Source organism: Myotis brandtii, unplaced genomic scaffold (genome assembly GCF_000412655.1).
Source record: "Myotis brandtii unplaced genomic scaffold, ASM41265v1 scaffold23, whole genome shotgun sequence".
Classification (NCBI taxonomy): Eukaryota; Metazoa; Chordata; class Mammalia; order Chiroptera; family Vespertilionidae; genus Myotis; species Myotis brandtii.
This window is the reverse complement of record NW_005358649.1, coordinates 772,700-798,617: the sequence shown is the minus strand read 5'-3', so window position 1 is coordinate 798,617 and position 25,918 is coordinate 772,700. Positions and strand designations below refer to the sequence as shown.

The window sequence follows — 25,918 nt, the reverse complement described above, 5'->3', positions numbered from 1 at the left end:
AATTCAGGGTTCTCACCTACCCCCTCTAGTTTGCTAGAATAATTCACAGAACTCAGGAAAGTGCTTTACTTAGGATTTCAGTTTTATTATAAAGGATACAAATCAGTACCACCTAAGAGACCCATAGGGCAAGGCCTTGGAGAGCCCAAATGCAAAGCTTTCTTGTCCTAAGGATGCATCACCTTTCCGCCAGATCAATGTATATCACCAACCTAGTAAGCTCACCCCACCTTCGGGTGTCCAGAGTTTTTGTTGTGGTTTCATTACATAGGCATGATTGAATAAATCATTTGCCACACAATTGAATTAAATCAGCAGCCCTCCTCACCTCTCTGGAGGTCAGGCTGAGATCATATGGCTCAAAGCAACATAGTTAGTCTTTTCTAGCAAGGCTGGCCCCTATCCTGAAATTACCCTGGAGTTTCACCATCAATAACAAAGACAGTCCTATAATTGGGGAAATTCCAAGGGTTTAGTGGCTTCTTCCTAGGACCAGGGACACGACAACAGTCCAATTTTTAATTCATAAAATGAGTTAAAAAGTGCTATGTTCTCTTCCTTTTTTTAGTAGTTTGGAGGTCTTTTATTTTTTTAACACTTATACTATGAATTTATAGGAAATGGGTTCCAGCAGCTCAGGCTCCTTTCCATTGGTTCTCACAAAGTGTGCTTCTCTGGGTGGAGTAGGTGGGTGTTCCAGTTGAACCCAGGTACCTTTCTCTTTGGCTTTATTCTTTTTCTGATCATTTTCCCTTACACGGTTCAGGAAGCTATCTTGGCTGTTAGAGTGCTTAATATGCTCAGTACGTACATTAATTCTCTTGGAAGGAATCTTGCCCTTAACTTGTTTGTTTACCTTGCCCACTGCATGCTGGGTGACACTGTAGACTCCTGTTTTGACATGGTAACATTTGTGAGGCATTCCTTTTTAAACAGTGCCCATTCCCTTGATGTCTACAATATCACCTTTCTTGTAGATTCGCATGTATGTGGCCAAAGGAACAACTCCATGTTTTCTAAAGACCTAGAGAACATACTGTATAGTGGGTGCCTCTCCTCTTTTTCTTTGTGCTAGTCATTTTGGAGAATTACTGAAAGATGGTTGGTTCTGTTCTATTGCATTTTTTGAAGGATGTTGTATATAAATGGTGTTAGTTTTTCTACAGACATTTGGTAAAATTATCCAGTGAAACCATCTGGTCCTGGAGATTTCATTTTTCATTGTTTTAAAATTAGGAATTCAGTGTATTTAATAGTTGGAGAACTATTCAAAATTATTTCTTATTGGGTGAATTGTGGTAGTTTTAAAGGAATAGTTCCAATTTCATCTCACTTGTCAAATTTATATGAATATTATTGTTTGTATTAGTCCCTTTTAATGTCTGGTGTTTTTAGTAATACCCTATTTTATTTCAGATATTGGTAACTTGTGTCTTTTCTTTTCCTTCCTAGAGGTTTGTCAGGTTTTTTTTTATCTTTCTAAAGAACAGCTTTTTATTTTTAGACATTTTTTAACATTGTTTTTCTGTTTTCAATTTCATCTCATGGCTTTATTATTTCTTTCTGCCCTTTTTCTACTTTCTTAAGATGGGATCTTAGGTTTGAGATTTTGTTTCTTTTAAAAAAATAATATTATGAAATTGGTGAGAACACTTAAGTTATACTCTTAGCAAATTTCAGTTATACAATACAGTGTTATCAACTCTAATCACGTTATGTATCAAATTCTCAGACTTTATTAATCTTATAACTGAAAATTTGTATCCTTTTACTAACCTCTCCCTTTTGCCCTCGTAAGCACACACCCCTTCTCCAGCCCGTAGCAGCTGCCATTCTGCTCTCTATTCCTATGATTTTGGTTTTTTAGATTCCACAAAAAAGTGATACCATGCAGTATTTGTTTTTCTCTGTCTGGCTTATTTCACTTAGCATAATGCCTTCTATGATCATGCATGTTGCCACAAGGCTGAGAAATACTCCGTGTGTGTGTGTGTGTGTGTGTGTGTATCTCACATCTTCTTTATCCATTCATCTGGTCTTGGTTCTTTTTAATATATTTTTATTGTTTTCAGAAAGGAAGGGAGAGGGAAAGAGAGAAAGATCATTGATGAGAGAGAAACATTGATCAGCTGCCTCCTGTTTTCCCCCTACTGGGGATTGAGCCCCGCAACCTGGGCATGTGCCCTTGACTAGAATCAAACTCAGGACCCTTCAATCCACAGCTGACACTCTATCTAACTGTGCTAAACCAGCTAGGGCTCCATTCATCTGTTGATGGACACTTAGATTGTTGTATATCTTGGCTATTATGGATAATATGAACATGGAAGTACAAATCTCTCTCCAAGATAATGATTTTGTTTCCTTTGGATATATACCCAGAAGTGGAATTGCTAGATCATATATATGGTAGTTCAATTTTTAATTTCTTGAGGATGCCTTTCTCTCTCACTTTCTCTCGCTCTGTCTCGCTCTGTCTCACTCTCCATCTCTCTCCATCTTTCTCAAATCAATAAGCATTCCATTGTGTATGTGTACCACCGTTTTTTAATCCACTCATCTGATAGGCACTTAGGCTGTTTACAAATCTTAGCTATTATAAATTGTGCTGCTGTGAACATAGGGGTGCATATATCCTTTCTGATTGGTGTTTCTGATTTCTTGGGATATATTCCAAGAAGTGGGATTACTGGGTGAAATAGGAGTTTCATTTTTAATTTTTTGAGGAAATACCATACTGTTTTCCATAGTGGCTGCACCAGTCTGCATTCCCACCAGCAGTACATGAGGATTCCTTTTTCTATGCATTCTTATCAGCACTTGTTGTTTGTTGATTTGTTGATAGCCATTCTGACAGGTGTGAGATGGTACCTCATTGTCGTTTTGATTTGCATCTCTCAGATGATTAGTGACTTTGAGCATCCTATCTAATAAAGACATAATATGCAAATTGACCGTCACTTCGCAACAAAGATGGTGGCGCCCAGTCCCCTCGCACCACTGGAGTCCCTCAATCCTTTAAGCCCTCCCCACGGGGGCAAGGGGCAAGCAGCGCCCCAGTCCCCCACAGCGAGCAGACAGCAGGGCACTGCTTGCCCCTCACCGTGGCGCCAAGGGGCAAGCAGCGTCCCAGTCCCCTGTGGCGAGCACACAGCAGTGCCCCAGTCCCCCGGGGTGAGCACACAGCAGGGCACTGCTTGCCCCTCACCACAGTGCCAAGGGGCAAGCAGGCCCCCGAAGAGAGCAGACTGCAAGGCCTGCGGTGACGTCGAGCAGGCAGGTCCGAAGAGAGCAGAGAACCACGGGGAGTGGGCCTAAGCCGTCAGTAGGACATCCCCTGAGGGCTCCCAGATTGGAGAGGGTGCAGGTCAGGCTAAGGGACCTCCCAACCCCATGTACAAATTTCATGCACCAGGCCTCTAGTGTTTTCATATGTCTCTTGGCCTTCTGTATATGTCCACTTTCAAAAAGTGTCTATTTAGGTCCTTTGCCCATTTTTTAATTGTATTGTTTATCTTCCTCTTGTTAAATTGTATAAGTGCCCTATGAATTTTGGAGATTAAACCCTGTCGGATGTAACATTGTCAAATATGTTCTCCTATGCAGTGGGCTCTCTTGTTTTGTTGATGGTTTCTTTTGCTTTGTAGAAGCTTTTTATTTTGTTGTAGTCCCATTTGTTTATTTTCTCTTTAGTTTCCATTGTCCTAGGAAATGCATTGGTAAAGATAATGCTACAAGATATGTCTCATATTTTGCTGCCTATGGATTCTTCTAAGATTTTTATGGTTTCCTGTTTTACGCTTAAGTCCTTTTATCCATTTTGAGTTTATTTTTGTGTATGGTGTAAGTTGGTGGTTTAGTTTCATTTTTTTTGCCTGTATCTATCCAATTTTCCCAACACCATTTATTGAAGAGACTGTCTTGACTCTATTGTATGCTCTTGTCTCCTTTGTCAAATATTAATTGAGCATAATGACTTGGGTCAATTTCTGGGTTCTCTGTTCCATTGGACTATATGTCTTTCTTGTGCCATTTCCAGGCTCTTTTGAGAACAATGGCTTTGTAATATAGCTAGGTATCTGGCATTGTGATCCCTCCAACTTTGTTGTTCTTTCTCAGGATTGCTGTGGCTATTCAGGGTCTTTATTTATTCCATATAAATTTTTGGAGAGTTGGTTCTAGGTCTGTGAAATGCCGTTGGTATTTTAATAGGGATTGCATTGAATCTATAGATTGCTTTGAGTAGTATGGACATTTTAATGATGTTGATTATATCAAACCATGAACACGGTATATCCTTCCACTTGTTTAGATCTTTATCTCTTTTTTCAGCGTCCTGTAGTTTTCTGAGTACAGGTCTTTTACCTCCTTAGTTAAGTTTATTCCTAGGTATCTTTTTCTGTTGCAGTGAAGCACAATACTTCTTAACCATCTTGTTTCTGAAAGGTTAAATTAGGTGCTGCACGGGCAGGCTAAATAGCTATCTCAGACGGTGACTGAAAAAAAATGAATTTATTTAAGGAAAAGGAGATGGGAGATGGGGATATCCAAAGGCAAGGGCTACACAGGTTGCGGGGAGGGGTTAGCCCAGGAATAGCTGCCTGCTGCCTGTTGCTTCCCTGGTTGCAAGTCTCTTGGGGCTCCTTAGAGTCTGGGTGATACGTACCTGTGGGGGGGATCACACAGGTGTGCTCCTTGGAGGGAGAATGTATACTGGGTTTTTTGTCCTGAGCCTATTTATCTCTATTACAGGTGGAAATCTTAGGGGAAGTCTCAGGGGAGTCTTAATAGAATAGTTATCAGCTTTCCAGGTGTGCTCTTTCACCTGGAAGGTCCTGGTCTCCAGTGATTCGTCAGTGCCAAGGGGTCATTACTCAATGTAGCTGGTCCTGAGGCAGCCATGGTGCCATTTGTCTGTTTTTGCTGCTTTTCTGGGCCTGGAGCTGAAATATAGCTGAGGCCTAGATGTTATCTTTAGGGAGGAAAAAGTCAGGGGGGGTCTAAACCACCTGACCAGCAATATGAAAGATCACAGGTCCAAACCACATGACCAGTGATATGCTAGGGGAGGATAGGTTACCCTGCGGGGAGGTTCTTGTTTTGCCCCTTGCTAGGCATTCAGGGCTTTCTGCCCTGGTGACTTTCTGTACCTGGCCCATCATCCTTGCTCTGGGGCTAACAGTTTACTTATCCAAGCTCGTAGAGCATGAGACTAACTTTTCATGTCCCTGGCAGTGCTTTTGTGCTTCTCATATCTCTCTCCCATTTGCCAGCGCATTATTTCAAACCTCCTCATGCTTCCTTAACTCTTTCTGTTCCAATTATTTACTGCTGTGTAATAAGCCACCTAGGAGTTAGTGGTGTAACACAGTGATCATTTTATTATGCTCACAGATTCTGTGTCAGGAATTCATATGGGGCATGTTGCTGTTCCGGGGTCTGGGGCCTCAGCTGGAAGACTCAGGCGACTGGAGGAGATGTGAATGTCTAGGAACTGGAATCCTCTGGAGGTTTCTTCATTCACTCACATATCTGCCTCCTGGGCTGTGATGACTTGAAAGCTGGGCTGAGCTGGGATTGTTGACTGAACCACTTACATGTGGTCTCCATGTGGCTTGGGGCTTCTCACATCAGGGCCTTGGGTTCCAAGAGTGGGTGTCTGGAGACCCAGCATTCTAAGAAATTGAAGCAGGGGCTGCATGGCCTTTTCTGACCCGTTATAAACACTGAAGGGAAGTTTTCCCATTAAATTAGATATATGTATTTTGCAGTGTCTTGTATAGTCATAAGTAGAAAAAAATGGTTAAATATCATTTGTACATGGTCAGGAAATTATAGATTTTGCCTGATAATCTCCTTGAAGTCGTCACAAGAGCGGTGTATTGAGGTTCTTTTCCCTCACCCAACCTGTGCCTTATATTCTGTGACTTCAATACAGCATACATAATAATCTGTTCTTAATATTAATGCTTCTGGTTCATATAAATAGTTCCTTGACCAAAAAACACTCACACACACACAAAAACTTTGAGAAAAGGAAATGCTTTGGGAATTAAATCTGCAATTATACCATTCTTATTGTTATTAATGTATATTTTTGCATCGTTTTATAAAATTAATTTGTGTAAATTAATGCATTTAGCTGCAATAGAATTTTAGTATTTGTTTTTTGAATTTGTATGCTTCCCAGTTTGTTACATAAATTAAAAATTAGTTTATATAACGTGTAATGAGATTACTTAATGATTGTTGTTCTGTTGTCAAGTTTTCTAATGTATGCTTTCCCCCCGCTTCCCCCCCGCGCCCCCACCTTACAGAGGAAATAAAAGTGGAGACTGAAAAACAGAGGTTAGTGGGGTTTCTTTTTTTTTAGTAAAAATAATTTGCAAACTTGTCAGTCTTGGCCAAAATAATAATAAAGTTATCTATATTTTAGTGTGGCAATTTTCATGTGATCTTTAAAATAAAATCAATTTTTAAAATGGTTTTTAAGAAAAAAATTTTAATCATACTTATAAATATATAAGGGAATTTCTGAAATACCATAAGACATGTTTTAAAGTCTTTGCTTAGGCTTTTAGAAAGATTACTAAATATTTAGTAACCTAACTAATTATTTAAAGTAAATGATTACTTTCTTGCATTTAGTCACAGCTCTGGCTACTAGTTTTTGATCTGTAGCAAATCATTTAATTTCTGGGTGTGGTTTCCTCGTGAAATAATAAGGGAAGATTAAAACTGGTTTAGCAAGCTTCCTTTTAGAACTGAAATTCTGTGTTTTTATATGAGTTTATCATCCATATGATAAATGTAGCATTCTATTTAGACCCCTCTTTTTCCTGTAGTCCTCCTCATGGAGAAGCAAAAGCTGGATCAAGCACCCTTCCACCAGTGAAATCAAAGGCAAATTTTATTGAAGCAGACAAGTACTTTTTACCCTTTGAATTGGCCTGCCAGTCCAGATGTCCCCGCATAGTTAATACATCTCTAGATTGTTTACAGGTATGTATAAAATGGCTTTAGGTGAAAACCATCCAACTGGAATGTGTTTCTGAACATTACTCACAATTGATAATTCAGACATTTTCCATGATAGCTTTTAATATGCTTTTTGGTAAGAAACCAAATGGTTGCTTATATTCAAGAGAGACAATAATAGTTGCAAAAATGTTTTTAGTTTAAGGGTAACAAAAATCATTAGTTTAGTGAATCACAGAATCTTTACTAAGGTTATCAATAATGAAAGTGTTGATTTGGTCTGTTTTTCCATCAGTGAAATACAAGAACCATAGTTTTAACCTGCCACTGATGTTACATGCATCATTATTTGCAAATGGTTTTACTAAATGCCTGCTAATTTATATAAGACAATAGGTTAATATTGACAGCTTAGTATTTATATTTTCTGTTGGACTTTAGCTCTGACCTTTATTTATGTCAGGAAAATTTCTTAAATCTTTTATTCTGTTTTACTTATGTGGATTCCCTTACATATTTGTAAGACAAACCTCCAGAGTTAGAGGTCCTACTCTTTTCAGGTGTTTTCACTGTTGGTTCATTTTACCTATTTATACCTATTTAACAATTCAGTCATGTGGAAAAGACAGTATTCTTTTGATTTGTTTTTAAGATAGGTTAAGGATAAGTTTATTTGATTTGTCACCTTGTTTTTCTTGAAAAATTAAAACTATAATATCTGAGGCCTTTCTTCAAGGGCTATACTGATAATGTTGAATTAACAAATCTGTGATTTATTGTAGCCAATGTATGGAAATTCAGTTTTCTTCTTAATCACAGGTCTAATTTGGAAAGAGATTTTGGGTTATTAAATGAGTGAAGATAGCTTTCACAAAAGCAGTATTAATACTGTTTAGATAGAAAGCATTAAGCTATTCTAATTCATCAGAGACAACTACTTCTAAGGCCTGGCTTTCTCAAAATTTCACCTGATGGTTTTGTTGTGGTTATTGTTCTGTTTCCATGGTAATTGCAGTGTAAATAATTTCACAGGTTTATAGCTAATAAAGCTTTCTTTTTCTTTTTTTTAATATATTTTTATTGATTTCAGAGAGGAAGGGAGAGGGAGAGATAGATAGAAACATCAGTGATGAGAGAGAATCATTGATTGGCTGCCTCCTGCATGCCCCCTACTGGGGATCGAGACTGCAACCCAGGCATATGCCCTTGACCGGTATCAAACCTGGGGCCCTTCAGCCCGCAGGCCGATGCTCTATCCACGGAGCCAAACCAGCTAGGGCCTAATAAAGCTTTCTTCATGAAAAGTTGGTATAGCCTTGGCTTTGACTGTGCCTTAATGATTTATGTAATAATTTTAATATATATTCAATTATATATTGTAATTTTAATGTATATTTAATTAGTAGACATATTAGCTTAATTAGATTCTTTATTTTCTTTCTCCATTTCAGAAACTTATTGCTTATGGGCACTTGACTGGCAATGCTCCAGATAGTACAACACCAGGCAAAAAGTTAATTGATAGAATTATAGAAACAATTTGTGGCTGTTTCCAAGGTCCTCAAACAGACGAAGGAGTTCAGTTGCAAATAATAAAGGTAAATAATTATATAAAGTGAATTTATTATTTTTAATCTGTATTTTTAAAAAGCCTTTTACCTTGGAAAATATTTAGAAAGGTCATTTTATGTGCTTTCTTGGTATAATAGAGGTTATTTGGGTGCTTTTTAGATCCTATATTGGGATTTTGTTGTTGAATGCCAAGAGTTCATTAGAAGACTATATTTTCAAATATTTTATTTTGAGGATCTCAGTTTAGGCTTGGGATCCCAGCATCTTTCAGAGAGTTTCAGTTTCTGTCATGTTTACCAAACATACTGCATCTTTTGAGCTTTAGGGTTCCATGTGAGGGCCCCATGACCCCTGTAGTTTCTTCTGTACTGCCCGACCCCTTGTAGTCTTCCTTCTAGACCCTGCTTCGCCAGGTGGACTCCTTATGTACTAGTTTTCCTGATTCCCTTGCACCTACCCATCTGCTGAACCTGCTCAGCTAAACCCTGTCCTGGGTTTATGCTATATTCCTGCCTGATGAAGCTCCTTGAAAGAAAATCACTCAGTTGTGTTTTTAGTCTCTTATAAATATTGAATTCTTCTTTTTTTTTTCTTTTTGCTTATCCTCACCTGAGGATATTTTTTTCCATTGCTTTTTCAGAGAGAGTTGGGGGGAAGAAGAGGAATGGGTGGAGAAAGAAGGGGAGAGAGAGAGACCTTGATGTGAGAGAGACGCATTGATTGGTTGCTTCCCGCCCGCGCCCGGAGAGGGAACCCACAACCCAGGTACATGCCCTTGACCGGGAATCAAACCTGAGACCCTTTGCTCTGTGGGCCGACATTCTACCACTGAGCCACACTGGCCAGGGCTAAATATTCAATTCTTAATGTTACCACTAATGGTAGTGGTGGTATATTTATATATCAATAAAATTGTCCTGTACTAATAGTACTTTTGAAATTGCTTACATGTGTAAAGTGTTCGTTCATGTGTGAATGTAGTCCCTTCTGAGTCTTTCAGTTTCATAGCTGTATTTACTTCATGAGTCATATCTTTATTGTAAAAAGCTGTCCAGTCTGTTTGGTCTGTCATTTCAATTTCATGTCAATCAGTCATGGCTTATCTAGCATATACTCAATGCTGTTGTACAACATAAAAGGACAAAAGAACGAGTTTTGCTTTTGAGAAATTGCAAGTAAACTGATGTAAGACAATTCACATAAAGTTACTTTATTGGATGATTTACTTTAGTATTATTTTAAATTCTTTATCGTAAAACATTTTGTAAACATCGTCAGCAATAACAACAGCACGTTTATTGAGTCTAGTCCAGCCGTGGGCAAACTACGGCCCGCGGGCTGGATCCGGCCCGTTTGAAATGACTAAAACTAAAAAAAAAGACCGTATTCTGGAGACCAGAAGTCCAAAGTCAAATGGCTGGCAGGGCCATGCTCCCTCTGAAGGCTCTAGGCCAGCCGTGAATAAAACTAAAAAAAAAAAAAACCCGTACCCTTTTATGTAATGATGTTTACTTTGGATTTATATTAGTTCACACAAACACTCCATCCATGCTTTTGTTCCGGCCCTCCGGTCCAGTTTAAGAACCCATTGTGGCCCTCGAGTCAAAAAGTTTGCCCACCCCTGGTCTAGTCTATAAGAAAGATCTCAGAAAAATTTGTAAGTGAATAAGACACATTGTGTATCCTCCAAACTTGATACTCTAAGTCAGCAGCTATAATACATGAAGCACATCTGTGCTTCACGGTGGCAGAGTTCTAATGTACATTTTAATAAGCTAAATTATATTGAAGTGAAACTTGGGTTGAAACAAAAAAATTGAATGGCTTTCTAGTGTTTTGGGTTTGGGAAGATTATGTAAGAACTATTTATTGCCAGTATGAGAAAAACATAAAATATTTTAACAGTTGATGATACATTCAAAGTAGGTAGAAATTTTGTTAGTGCATACGAAAAATTCTATCAGTGTATATCTGAAAGTGATAATGGTGCCTGAAAGTTTTAATTTTAATATAAAGATACTCACATTTTTGTGCTGAAACTCAAGATGCAGAAAATTGCTTTAATTGCTTTAACTTTGTCTTTTTTTAAGGCATTACTTACTGCAGTAACATCTCAACACATAGAAATTCATGAAGGAACTGTACTGCAAGCTGTGAGAACATGTTACAATATCTATCTAGCAAGCAAAAATCTCATCAATCAGACAACAGCCAAAGCTACTCTTACTCAGATGCTAAATGTGATCTTTGCACGCATGGAAAACCAAGCAGTAAGTATTTAAAAAAGAGAGAGATTGTATAGAACACCACGAGCATCAAATGCAGGAAAGAGTTTACAGAAATGTATAATTAAATCTTTTGTGTTTGTAGAGAAAAATGACTTTCATTTATAGTCCTACTTACTGGAGATATGTGGTATTGTTTTGTTTTGAGGTTTACTGCCTTGACTTTGGCTAAAAGATGTTTCTAATTGTTCACAAATAGAATTTGAGTGATAGTGTTTGCCATCATCCTCATGGCAGTGTTTATGAATTGATATTTTTATTGCACTCAAGCTTAGTAAATAGTGAAAGATTTCCATCTCTATTCTTGTGTACCCCCTAAGAAGTGACCACTGTTACTTGTTTTTGTTTTACTATTTTTAATGTTCTTTGTTTTTGATGGACTATGATTTGTAATCAGTGTAACATCATTATTCCTTCAAAATTGAAACAACATATTTTACAAATATTAGAAATTATTCTATTTCTTCCCAGTTGCAGGAAGCCAAACAAATGGAAAAAGAGAGGCACCGGCATCATCATCATCTGTTGCAGTCTCCAGTAAGCCATCATGAGCCTGAATCACCTCACCTTAGATATCTGCCACCTCAGACTGTTGATCATATATCCCAAGAACATGAAAGAGACCTTGATCCCCATACAAATGATGTGGATAAAAGCCTTCAGGATGACATAGAACCTGAAAATGGATCTGATATTTCCAGTGCAGAAAATGAACAGACTGAAGCTGATCAGGCAACTGCAGCTGAAAGTAATCTTTTTAAGAAGGGGTTGTCGTGGGTGGTGCGTGTGTGAAGGGAAGAGTGTAGGAATGCGTATGGTAAAGAAATGTGGAAAGAGTGTATGTGTTCATAGGTATCAGACACATGGTGGTAATTGTGGACTTTCTTTATCCTAAGTGGTAAAAGTTAGTTTCACTTCACCCACAAGCTATCTGTTAATGATATTATGCATTTATTAGCATCTCATGAGCAGTATAATTTATAGACTTGTTTTGGAGGAGATATGTGTTACTAAAGAAGGTTATAAATATCTCTTAGCACGTTATATAGGAACTTCAGTTTCCTTATTAAAATTAGCTTTACAGCAAACAAGAGACCCATTTAGTAAGATTTTCTAGAATGTGACTGAAAATTTTGGAAATGATTATATTATTTAGAAAATATGGTCAAAAAAGTACTGAAATTAAATATAAAAAGAAAAATTTTGAGTAATCATCTGACATGAAGATTTTTTTTGAGATGTTCTCTGACAGTTTTTCTAAGTAAATTTATAAGGTAAAGGTTACAAGATTGCAAAATTTATTTTACAAGTTTGTTTCTCTAAAAATAGTCACATGAAGTCATTTTTCTCTCTAAACATTGTCCTCAATTCCAGCTATTCTATAAAACTGCCAGGGAGTGTGCTTGTTCCTTTTGTGCCTCCTTAGGTTGGTATCAGAAAATGATGGAGATTCTGTTCCTCTCCAGTGTGGTGTGTGCAACTAAGAAGGTTAGGGCTCCATTACAGCTTGTCTGAATCTGTGTTTTTACTTCACCTTGAGGAAAGACTTCTGTAATATATTTTAAGCTTTTGTTTTTTTTTTAACCACATCTTTTCCATAACCTAATAGTGGCATGAACATCAGCACTGGCATGAATAGATGTTTTACTATTTTTAATAGTACTTTATTATTTATTTTCAGAGGGATAATTTTGATAAACCAAGCATGCATTCACAGTACCCACGCTAACAGTGAATCTATATTGCTTATACAATTTACATTTTCCTGCCCTTGTCAAAATTTCCTGTACTTTCACTATGAGCTTATAAAGGGCTGATTCAAAGGGTTAATCGCTAATACAGCTGGGGTGTTATATTTTCCTTTATTTTTTTATCCATGCATTCAGCATTTATTTACATACCCTGTCATAGGCACTGTGCTAGGACTTGGGGTTAAAAAGCTAATGAAGATATAGCCATTGCTCTTAGGGTGTTCGTGGCCTGCCTGGATGGTCATGCATATTTAAATGAGACATAATGTGATAAATATCCTGAAAGTAGCATGTATAATGTAATTCTGGTGAGGAGAGTTAGGACATACTTTTATAGAGAAAGTGATGTTTTAGATGAACCTTGTTGTATAGGGGTACGTATTGGCTAACTAGAAAATTTAAGAAATTTTCATCAGAAGAAACAACGTGGGCTGAGACCCAAGGAATGAAAGAATCTACTGTACTTACTGTGTGTAAGGCACCTCTGTGGGTACCTTATTGGATATAGAATTATAAATAAGACATAATTCCCCATGGCATAGTCATGATTATTTTGGCTTCCAACCACTGATAAAAATGAAATTTTTTTCTGGGAGCCATTGGTTAAAAATGCATGCTCTGGGGTTAGATTACCTGCTTTGACTCACTTACTAGCTGGACGTTATAATCAACTTCTCTCATCATTTCCTACATGTAATAAATGTTACCCACTCTAATATATTTCTGTTAGATGATTTATATAAGAATTGACTCTTGACTCACTAGTCATTTTGTGCACATTTTAATGACTGTATATCCAATTATGTTGAAACTCTAATTTTCAGACTAGATAAGTTTAGCCAACTAGTGCTCAGAAATACAAAGCTTAAGGGTGGTAGAACAATTATCTGTCAAGACATTTATATGTTTTTAATCCACAGAAGACACTAAATGCTATTGTTATTGGATTTAAAAAAAAATAAAATAAGGTAACTGATTTGACATGCTTATTTACCAACTAGAGGCCCGGTGCACAAAATTTGTGCATGGGTGGGGGTTCCCCTCAGCCCAGCCTGCACCCTCTCCTACCCAGGACATCCCTCTCACAATCCTGGACCACTGGCTCCTAATCACTCACCTGCCTGCCTGCCTGCCTGGTCGCCCCTCACTGCCCCCTCCAGCCAGCCTGACACCCCTCACTGCCTCTGCATGCCAGCCTGATTGCCCCTAACTGCCCCCCCTGCCTGCCTAGTCACCCCTAACTGCCCCCCACTGCCAGCCAGGTAGCCTCCAACTGTCCCCTCCCTGCTGGCCCTGGTTGCCCCTAACTTCCTCCCTCCCCTCCACCAGCCTGGTCACCCCCAACTGCCCCCTGTTGGCCTGGTTGCCCCTCACGGCCCCCTTGCTGGCCTGGTCGCCCCACGCAGCCTGCTGTTCAGTCGTTTGGTCATCCCTCACTAACTCCCCTGCCGGCCTGGTCACCCCACGCAGCCTGCTTGTTCAGTCATTTGGTTGTCCCTCACTAACCCCCTTGCCGGCCTGGTCGTAGGCAGCCATCTTGTGAGGGTGTAAGGGTTAATTTGCATATTACCTCTTTATTATATAAGCTCTTCACATTATGGCAGTCAGTATTTTGTAGAATGCAGCAAACAATAATTTCAGATCAGTGAACAATAGGGAGGTGGGCAGGCTTCCAGAAGCTGGAATTATAAATAGTGGTTCTTTATGGAGGTGTGAGGGGGGGTGGGGTATAGAAGCAACACTAACAGCTAATATGCAGTCTGAAGCCATTGATGAAGAGCAGTGGCTCCCAGAACCACTGCTACCCAACCATCCTCAAGTACTAATTGAGCCTTCCTGATATATTTTGAACATTTCAAAAACACCAATAGAAATTCTGTTTTTATCTACAAGAGTCCATACAAGCTAACCGTAATGTTAAGGTTTTCATCAGTTTCTTTTATACTGCTCAGAAGTTCTGGTTGGCAGTTACATGTTTTTAATTAATGTTAAGTTGGAGAATGAGTTCCTTTTTACTTACTAAATTAAATTATACATTGGATATGTAAATTTTGTTGGGGAACTAGTAGTAAAGAAGGGCTGGAAATCAGTGGTGGAGGGCAAGATGGCCCTATCTTTGCTGCTTCAAGGAGCTCACTATGTTAGAGCACAGTGATGAGCTTGTTATTGGGGAGCCTAATTAATCAAAACAAGCTTTAATTACATTGAATATGTTATTTGGAAGTGCGGCACATGTTTAAAATGTTTCATTTAAAATACTTTTTAAAGTTTTGGTTCTTAAAGGAATAATCTAGAAAATTCACATAGTTGTGCAGTCAATGAATAGTTTGTCAAATGAATCATTGTTGAAACTGACTTGAATTTATATTTTAAATTTTGATTTGGTTATAAATTTTGGTTTAACATGTATTGCTTCTAGTTTCATTTGTCTATTTGATTTTTCCTTTTATTAATTTTTAAAAGAAAGCTTTTCATTATGTTTTGTAATAGTTTCTAAAATGAAATAATGTTTTCTTTTTAAAGCATTATCTAAAAATGACATATTATATGATGGAGAAAACCATGACTGTGAGGAAAAGCCACAAGACATTGTACAGAGCATTGTAGAAGAAATGGTGAACATTGTTGTTGGAGGTAGTGTATTCCACTAGGAATTAGTGTATTCTGTCTTACAGTATTTCATCTGACTGTGAAAATTATTTTTACAATGTGTGGATTAAAAAGGGCAAAAATATAACATCTTCCTCAAATGTGTGTGTGTGTGTGTGTGTGTGTGTGTGTGTGTGTAGAAAATATATTTAAATATCTTTGATTATAGAAGTCCACTGAAACATGTAATTCATGGTATCTTGCACAGGACTAGCATAGTACTTTGTTACATATACTTCTAGAAATAGGATTAAATTATCTGAACCTGTCCTATTTTCTAGAATTTCCTCTTAAGATTTTGGCCCATTGATCATACATACCCTTCTTAGTTTTCCTGTGCTATTAAAGATTTTGTCTCTTGTTTATATTTTTCTTAGTAATTTCAGTGGTATTTGTTAAAGGAGAAAGTAAATTAGTGGGCTTCATTCAGCACCTTTAAAACAGAAGTTTGCACTTATGTTTAGGGGACAGTTAAAGGAGAAAACAATGGAGAATAATAATATCTAACTCTATTAAGTGATTTTATATGCTTTACTTGCATTTACTCATTTGATCCTTCCAAACACTGGGATGTTTTGATACAATTATTTTTCCCTTTTTTAAATTTTAATTTTTTTTGAGATTTTATATCTCATTTATATTTTTCTTTATTTTTTTTACCCCCATCACCATTTATCCTCCATATACCCTCTTATACCTCTACCCTCCATCTTTTTTTCACACAATCAGTATGTTTCCATCATGCTAGCTTATAGTTTTCTCTTAATGGGTAGCATGAAAGAAGCAGTGTCTTGAGATAGCTACTGAGTTATGGCCATAGACACGTATGTGTTCCTTTTAAAAGAAATACACATCACATCTTAGAGTGGTACTGAAACTTGGTATTATTTGCATTATCTATGTTTGTATTATCAGAAGTCATTTATTTATGTTTATAGTAATTACAAGTATGATTTAGAGTGACATACTGAAAAAAGTTCAGGGGTATAGGCCATTATTTTCATAGTAATGTTCTAAAAAATATGTTATTAGAGGTATTAATAGATATTCTTAAAGGGGGAGAGGGCTCATGGTAAAACAAATTTGAAAATACTGCATATTTTATATCTCTTTTGGAGAGCCCAGTGCATATTAGCAAATTAATATTATAATAAAGAAACCTATTTCCCAGTATTTCCCTCTTATTTGATAATGGGATATTTTTTTGAGAAATTTCTAGTACCGTGTTAAGGCATTAACATTCATTAGAACCCAGTTTAAGAAATGCTGATATGGACTAAAAGTAAGCTTCTTTTTTGACACATTTAAGCCTTTCATCAGCTGTGTTTCATTGCTAGAGCTACTTAAGAATCATATTTGGATGTATTTCAAATGCATATTCACTTACTAGTAAGTATGCTAACCTTTAAATGGTGCCAGTATGTGTTACTTCACATTGTTTTTCTGCCACTATTTAATTTTAAATACTCTATGCTTTTCTATCCTTAAGATAAGTCAGGTGTGTTTGTATGTTTTTTATTCTTACCATTGTAGATATGGGAGAAAGGACCATAAATGCAAATGCAGATGGCAACATTGGAACTATAGAGGATGGTAGCGACAGTGAAAATGTTCAAGCAAATGGAATTCCAGGAACACCAATTTCTGTTGCATATACACCGTCCTTACCTGATGACAGACTCTCTGTCTCTTCCAATGATACTCAGGTATAAATAGGAGTGGGAAATTCCTGTTAATCTTACACATTTATAGGTCACCAGCACCTGCTGGTAAATATATCTAGGTGATAATGCTGACTGATTTCAGTTTGAAGAAATAGAAACTTGGGTGTTTTTTTCCCATTGATATAAATCAAAGCAGTTTATTTCCTTAATAAATTGATAGCTAAATTTTTAATTTTACAGTGTTTGTCACTGGTGTTCACAACTTCCCTAACCCTGCCCCATGGAAATTACTTTTAAAAAGAGGAATTCTTATCACATATTCATAGGATAGTTCTAGTATCATAGGAAGGGGAAAAACTTTTAGAAATCTAGGAAACTTCATCTTACCTTTGTTCAGGGCGACAATGAAATCCATACCATGGTAGTTGCAGTTCCTCTGTTTTTTATACCCTATATTTTGTGTTTTTATTCTTATCCTAAAGGATAAGGGCTATCTTAAATCCTCTGTTTTTTATACCCTATATTTTGTGTTTTTATTATCCTAAAGGATAAGGGCTATCTTAAGTCATTGCTCCATGCATACGGGGAAGCTTTCTTGGCCTTGTTGACCTTCATTAGCTAACAATTTTTAAACATTGCTAATTAAACAGTGTTTAATTTTTAAACATTGATAATCTCCATTGTCTTATTTTTATCTGCACAAAGTGCAAAAACACAAAACACCCAATGACAGGTAGTGGAAACCATACATAGGCTGTGTATGAAGTATCTTGTCAGGCCATAATGTGCTAGTTTTAGTTAGTAATGACATGAACTGGGAAATGGTTGAGGATAGGGGTGCAGTGTCAGAGAAACAATGTGACAAATTCCTCATATGGTTTCCCTTCCAATAGAACCTCACCTATTACTGAATTGAACAAAATGTATAAAAGGCTGAAATGATTTTACACTGGCAAATACACTTATTTGCATACTTATGTTAACTTGTTTAGGAATCTGGAAATTCTTCAGGACCTTCACCTGGTGCTAAGTTTTCCCACATTTTACAAAAGGATGCCTTTCTAGTATTCAGGTCATTGTGTAAACTGTCAATGAAACCGCTGTCAGATGGACCGCCAGATCCAAAGTAAGTCATTAGCTGTTCTGCCTAACAAATACAATTTTAAAGCTCAAAATGTATTCCAAGGTAGTCTTTGACTTTTCTTTTGTTCCACTTGTCCTGTAGGATCCTCAAAATATATTTATATATATTTAAAAACTGAGTGTTCCATAACTGTTAGATAACTTAGAGCATACCAAAAGCATAGAATTGTATCTGGTACAGTAAATACTGACTGGTTGAGTGAATTCCTATTTCAATTTGTAAGTAACTTTGGAGCTAATGTAGCTCTGTTACATGTAGCCTCATGCTAGGCTCTGAGAACTACCAGTTGATTTATTAAGAGAAGTAAATCTTAAAAGTCATAATATAAAAGAAGACATCTGCAATACTTTCAACAATAAAGATTTTTTTAAAGTCATAATATATATTCATTAAGGTCTGAAAAAAGTGATGATACCTGTGTGGGAACAGGAGGTACTTTGCAATAGGAGTCTCTGTCTGATTCTCATCAGTCATTTAAACTGTAGGAAACTGCCATTTTTTTAAGTAGTATCTTTCATTTCATCTGATTCAAGTGTAACTAATTTCTGCTTGAGATTGAGTTTGGGAGTTATTAGAGAGGCAGAACTTTTCTGGGGAAAGAACCTTGGAGAAGGCCTGAGTGACTTGGAGAAAGGGATATTGAAATGAGGGAAATGTAAGCAACACTACTTAATTAAAAAACCCCACAGCATTTTGGTTTCTTTGTCAACTAAGAAGAAAGACTAAAGACAGTTATTATAAAAACTAAATCTTCTATAGTTTTATTTTGTAACATTGTACTGAGTCAGTGGGAAACATCTTTTAGACCCATAAGGCTAAAATTCTAAAATCTTTTTTAGGTCCAGCTCCTGAGAGTCAGAAATATAATTTATTGATTCTTCTGTATTTTGAAAATACGAACTCTACAGAGAAAGAATTAAGGTTGCTTAGAGTGCAGTATAAACTCAATTATACCCTATATATTTTATAAGAATACTAGAGGTCCGGTGCATGAAATTCATGCACTGGTGGTGGTGGGGGGGTGTCCCTCAGCACGGTCTGTGCCCTCTCACAGTCCGGGAGCCCTCAGGGATGTCCGACTGACAGCTTAGGCCCGCTCCCTGGAGTGGATCTAAGCCGTCAGTTGGACATCCTTGGTGCTGCCGCGGAGGCGGGAGAGGCTCCCACCACTGCTGCAGCACTCGCCCACCGTGAGCCGACTTCTGGCTGAGCGGCGCTCCCCCTGTGGGAGCACACTGACCACCAGGAGGCAGCTCCTGCATTGAGCTTATGCCCTCTGGTGGTCAGTGCGAGTCATAGCAACCGGTTGTTCTGCCTTTCAGTCAATTTGCATATTACCTTTTTATTGTATAGAATATTTAAATTTTTTTAAATTTCTTATTCTCATTGAGAGAAATAACTTTCTTACTCAAAAATTGACAATTTTGAGATCTCGTTCTGAATTGATGAAGACTTACTTTAAGGATGATATAACGTAAGAATTTGGTGTTATTGCTGAAGGCCATTTTTACCATGATTTAAAAATGTATTGGCTATAAAAGCTTTAGATGTTTAGTTTTCTCAAATCAAATATAAAAAATGTTTATTAGAAACAGAAAAGAGGGAATTGTTTAAAATGCTAAGAATTAAAAGAACAAAAGAAAATATATGAATTTTGAGGAATACTATGTGGGGGAGAGTATTTAGTTAGCCCTGAAAAAAAAGAGTAATCTAGTTTTTGGAGAGCTGCTCTTATGAGGAATAATGTAAATTAACTATCCTTCTACTTAGTGGGCTTAAACCAAATATTAGGAAATATTGTTTGTACATTTAAAAAGACCTTTTTGACCATCAGGATCTAATCTTTGGAATTGAATACTGAAAGAGATCACATTTTCACCTCCTAGAAACTGTTGTCTTTCCAAAAGAGAAATTATGGTTTTCTAGCTTGAGTGGTTTTTTTGCCAAAATTAATGAGCTTTTGTATTTATATAATTTTCTTTTTTGTCTTTGCTTCTCTCTATACTTTGTGATCCAGGAAGTGTTCTTTTAAGTTGGATTATTATTTGAAACTATCCCATGAAAAACTGCAGAACTGAAATTTCCAGGCTCTTTTGCATATCAAAAGTATATGCTGCCCAGCCAGTGTGGCTCAGTGGTTGAGCATTGGCCCATGAACCAGGAGGTCACAGTTCGATTCCCAGTCAGGACACATGCTTGGGTTTCAGGCTCAATCCCCAGTAGGGGGCGTGCAGAAGGCAGAAGGCAGATGATCGATGTTTCCATCTCTCTGTCCTTCTCCCTTCTCTCTAAAATTAATAAAAATAATATAATAAAGTTTATTATTTTAATAAAATAATAGTAATAAAAGTAAATGCTATTGTGTCATAGGACAATCATTTGATCACTGCTTCATTCATTAATGCCTTATACATTATAGATATTTAATAAATATTTGAGTACATGAATAAATCCATGAATTATTTTGAGCACATACTATGTACAAGGCATTTTGTTAGATGCTGGGGGATTCAAAGAGAAAGCATTCTCTTAAAAAAATATATGTATTGATTGATTTTAGAGAGAGAGGAAAAGAGAGTGAGAAAGAAACATTGGTTTGTATGTGCCCTGACCAGGGATCGAACCTGCAGCTTTGGTATGTCAGGAGGATGCTCTAACCAACTGAGCTACCTGGCCAGGGCAAGAGAAAACATTCTTATAACAAAAAATCATGTGTTATAACTGTAGATTTTATTTACTAGTAGAACTGAGCAAAAAGTATGATAAATGTGAGCCAGACTAGGAAGTAGTAGTTTATAAACCTTGGAAGGCTTCAATACGAATGGGAGATAACTTGGCCCACTCCATATTTTCCTATAGCTATTCAAAGTTTTAGCTCTAGTTGTTCCTAACTTCATGTATCTGAGCTTTTTTTTTTTGTAATACTGAATTTGCTGCATATATTATTAGATTCGGAAGCATAGACATCTTGGAAACATGATTGTCATAATGAGCCATGATATTACTGGTTCTGGTTTTATTTCAAAGATGGTAATATTTTTGTGATTCCCATTTACATTAAATTAAATATTCCTTGTTAGAGTTTCTTACTTTTTTTAATCACTTGACACTCCTAACCATGACATTTTTAAGGTAGAAATGAAGATCAATTAAATTTACTATATGGTGTAAATGTGACTGAATATAGCATTTGGAATGAAAAAATAAAAGAACCAGCTGCTAGAGCATTTAAGTGTATCCTGCATTTGAGAAGTTGCCCGGGTTAGATCCTCCCTAGTTTGATGAGCTTCAGAGGTCTGTTTCAATGAGAGAAAAATTGTATTTGTGAAATCTGATTACTAAAATTCTGAATAGTGATCAGAATTATAGCATAGTGTACTGATCAGAAAAAAAATTTAAGTTAAAAATGTGGTTTTTAGTTTTTTACTATAAAAATATTTAGGGTAAGTTGGTAAGCTATTAAGGGATATAAATGTTCTAAAAGCTTCTTTGTATATATGTCAAAAAAGAAAAGGAAATGGTTCCTTAAAAAGTAACCTTGAAGTTGTGCAACCAAAACTTAGTGTTTAAGATTTTTGAATAGTATAACTAGGAAGAAAGTACATTGGATCTATTATATATTAAAGATGGCACATAATCTGAGAAGTTAATTATTATTTCTAAAAAGCGAAGCATGCTTTTGAAAGAAAGGAACAAGTCATAAATCTTGAAATTATTTTTTTGTTCAAGGGAACAATAGGTTGGTGTTAAAAATTATGAATGATTGTTTTCCCATTTTGGAAGTTTGTGAAATTATGTAGTACAGGAAAACATCAATGAAACTACCCATTATTAGTGTTTGAGCTTATTCATGTACTGTAGTTTGTTTGTTTTTTATGTTGTAGAGTTTTCTGTTCCTCTTTATTTAAAAGTTTGTGAAATTATATGGTACCAGGAAATATCTTAGGAACAACCTATTATTACCATAATGTTAACTTGTCCATACACTATGCCTTCTTTTTTTACATTTTAGGTCTCATGAGTTACGATCCAAGATTCTTTCATTGCAGTTACTTCTATCCATTCTGCAGAATGCAGGACCTGTTTTCAGGACAAATGAGATGTTTATTAATGCTATTAAGCAGTATCTGTGTGTTGCACTCTCAAAAAATGGAGTCTCTTCTGTGCCAGAGGTTTTTGAGCTTTCCCTTTCCATATTTCTTACTTTGTTATCAAACTTCAAGACACACCTAAAGATGCAAATTGAGGTATGTTCTGCATTAAGGCGTTATTGCACTTTCATTTGTTTCATGTTAAGTCAAATGATTAATACACTGGAAAGTTTTTCAGAATGTGAAATATCTGTATATTATGTGTATTTATCTTTTTATTCACTCATTCAACTAACATGTACCTACAAAGTGCTAAGCACTAGGTGAGCACTAAAAATGCAAAATCAAATTAAGACACAGCCCTACCTTCAAGGCATTTGCACTAGTTGTATGAATAATTCTAGTTGTCTGGAATTAACTTGGTCCTCACAATAACTTTGCCATTGTGTATATAGTATGTAATAGTGTTTTTGGTTATCTTAAAAGAAAGCTCAAAATATATACTTTGTGTACATGGTTTTAAGTCATTTAAGTTTTAACAATTTAAAAAGGTGATTGAGAAGGGTTATATTTTTTATTTTAGGACATTTGAAATTTTAATTTTTGCTTTATATATTTTTTCTAATGTACTTATTGTATTCCTACACATTTTTGAAAATAAAATAACCGTCATGTGGTTCTAAAGTATTTTCAGATGTCTTTGACCTGGATAGAGTGGCACCTGGTTTGGTGATACTTGTCTTGAATCAGCCAGGGACAGAAAAACTCCTTGTTTATCCCAGCTTGGCTTTAGGTCTGTGCCCATGCCTGGCTCATGCCTTGGACCATGTGGATTACTGAGGAAAATAAATAAATCATAAAATAAAATATTTCCAGAGATTTACCAAAACTGAATTAGGGAATCTTCCAACCATGTCTGCATGTATCATGCAGGTGTAGAAGTTGCTGATCTTTTGTTTTCACCTTCAAATAATTCAGTATTTTAAAATAGTACTTTATGTTTTGGTGGTTTAATGGATACCTTTTCCAGCTTGTCATTTGTTATAATATTGTTTGGGTTGGGACATTGTATATTTTACAAAAACTCACTTTCATGCTGGTCAACTTTCACATTCACTTTATATTTGGTATGACATACAGTTTACATCATAATTTTTAATAATTTTATATTTAATCCTAACTCAAGACTAATAATTCACTTCCTCATAGGAAAGGATAAATTGTTATTTTCCCAGAGTTTGTAGGTGGTAAAGATAATCATATCTGTAGTATCTATTTAAATTCATTTAGAACATTATGGGAGTGATGCAGAATAAGGCCTTGGTAAATTAAGTGAAACGTTGTTCAATTTGGACCATATTTTTGGACAGGGAACAATTTCTGGCCCATACATGATGTCAAATTTAAGAAATTTGTCATATGTCTACTAAAATAATACAGGTCATTTAACCAAAACAGTTGTTATTTTTACACAGTTTTTTTCTCATTATCTTTAGGAACTAAAAATAAAAGAGACTTTAAAAAACTTTTGGAACTTTTGCTTAAATAACCAGCTAAAAGTCTCTCATTTGATAGAGACATTTAATTGTCATTAAAGAATTTTGGAAGACTGTGCATTCAGTTACTTAACAGAATTTTGGACAGAGACTCTATTTCATTAAGTACTATTAGTAGACTGTGTGAAATATAACTTCTTACAGAATCAATATCACAAACATAATTTAAGTTGGGATTACTATTTTTATAGAGTAAATTTTATATACAAAGTTTTTGTTAAGGACAAATTTAAAGAGAAATACTTCAAGAAAGTTCCGTCTGTTCATGGATGGTAGGCTCTTATTACAAAATTATTGTAATGTTTTTTAAAAGAGATCAAGTTTATTTCACTCTGCATTGTCTCTTAAGGGGAGATTATGAGGATAAAAGAAGATAAGTGTAGATATGCTTTTGAAAATACTAAACATTCAAATGCAAGAGAAGCTGTGTTGCTGTTAGAGAAAGCCCAACGTCTGAAAACATAAATTGCAAAACAAAATTGAGATGTTAAGTGAAGATTCATTTAATGAGAATATTCACTTCAGAGTTTCTATAATGTGGTTTTTCCGTGGGCATTAACTTATATATCTGTTTCTGAAAATACAGTTTTATATCATCACAATTACTGACTACTAGAATATATGTGCATATTGGATACTGTACAACTGCTCAGACCTTGGAATAAAATTGGATACTGCCACCCTCATAACCATTTCTTTATTGATTTTGATTCAGTACCTGCTTTTTAAAAGTATATTTTTATTGATTTCAGAGAGGAAGGGAGAGGGAGAGATAGAAACATCAATGATGACAGAGAATCATCGATCAGCTGCCTCCTGCACGCCCCCCACTGGGGATCAAGCCCGCAACCCAGGCATGTGCCCTTGACCAGAATCAAACCAGGGACCCTTCAGTCCGCAGGCCGACGCTCTATCTACTGAGCCAAACTGGCCAGGGCTCAGTACCTGCTTTTTATCATAGCAACCACTAAAACCCAAGTTTTCAAAAATAATGATGGCTTTGAAAGGAATGTAGTGAGATCTAACTGATCTAATGACACTGCACAATTTTGCAAGGTGTCCAACAGATGTATTTCTCTGTGAATTTTATCTTAAAAATTCTCATGATAACCCTCTGAGTTTGTTGTAGCATTCTGGGGCACATTGGTGCAGTTTGGGAACTGTGGCCACGAATATTTATTGAATGCCTACTATATGCTATGCAGTGTGGACACTATTGTTGGCAGGAAAGACCTGGCTCCTACCTGCTTAGAGGTTACAGTCTTAGAGGAAATAAGACATTAGGCAAGCACTAGAAATGTGTTGAGTTTTATGAAAGAAAAGCACATTACAAGGGTACCTTATCCAAATTGGGGAGGCATGTTAATCATCGTTCATTGTAAATATGAATTTCTAGGTTCATAATACATATCCTATATAATAAAAGCCTAATATGCTAAGTGTCTGGTTGTCCAGTTGTCTGGTTGTCCCTTCAACCAATCAAAGCATAATATGCTAATGATATGTTAAGGCTGCTCAACTGCTCGCTATGACATGTACTGACCACCAGGGGTTAGACACTCCTACCGGTAGGTTAGCTTGCTGCTGGGTCCAGCTGATCGGGACTGAGCGAGACGGGCCAGACATGTCCTGGAGCCCTCCCGCAGTCCCTCCCCGGCTGGCCAACCTCTGGTGTCTCTCCCCACCCCTGATCGTGCACTGGTGGGGTCCCTCAGCCTGGCCTGCACCCTCTTGCAATCTGGGACCCCTTGGGGGATGTCGGGGAACCGGTTTCGGCCCAATCCCGCAGGCCAGGCTGAGGGACCCCTCTGGTGCATATGGGCCTCTAGTATTCCATAAGTGTTAATATAGTATGTTGTTTTCTGATTTACTTTTTCAGCCATCCCCTCTAAGTCACAGTCACTTTTCCAAAATAAATTTGAATCTGAAAATTCTTAGCTCTTAAATTGAAATTTATTTAATTAGGTTAGCTCCTTTGTGCTTGACATTATTTGGCCTAAAAGAATAGTGAAAAATAGTTTGTAGTTTTCAGACAATGGAGATTTCCACTTGTGTGAGTAATGATAAAAATAGTCCATGAGAATTGGATAATTAGATAACTTTTTATTTTTTAAAAAATATATTTTATTGATTTTTTACAGAGAGGAGGGGAGAGGGATATAGAGTTAGAAACATCGATGAGAGAGAAACATCGATCAGCTGCCTCCTGCACACTCTCTACTGGGGAT

The 25,918-nt window shown here is 36.5% G+C and overlaps 1 protein-coding gene across 3 annotated transcripts in view; it reads left to right on the top strand.

The window, feature by feature from the left end:
- ARFGEF1 (ADP-ribosylation factor guanine nucleotide-exchange factor 1 (brefeldin A-inhibited)) overlaps positions 1-25,918 on the top strand; it is a 99,510-nt gene that overhangs the window by 25,782 nt on the left and 47,810 nt on the right. For all 3 annotated transcript variants that reach the window (XM_005866346.2, XM_014539803.1, XM_014539805.1), the window contains exons 2-10: positions 6,318-6,348; positions 6,846-7,002; positions 8,430-8,576; positions 10,641-10,820; positions 11,307-11,583; positions 15,110-15,220; positions 16,769-16,941; positions 17,892-18,025; positions 22,056-22,290. In XM_005866346.2, the coding sequence (XP_005866408.1) occupies positions 6,318-6,348; positions 6,846-7,002; positions 8,430-8,576; positions 10,641-10,820; positions 11,307-11,583; positions 15,110-15,220; positions 16,769-16,941; positions 17,892-18,025; positions 22,056-22,290 (1,445 nt within the window). The remainder of the gene's footprint in view (positions 1-6,317; positions 6,349-6,845; positions 7,003-8,429; positions 8,577-10,640; positions 10,821-11,306; positions 11,584-15,109; positions 15,221-16,768; positions 16,942-17,891; positions 18,026-22,055; positions 22,291-25,918) is intronic.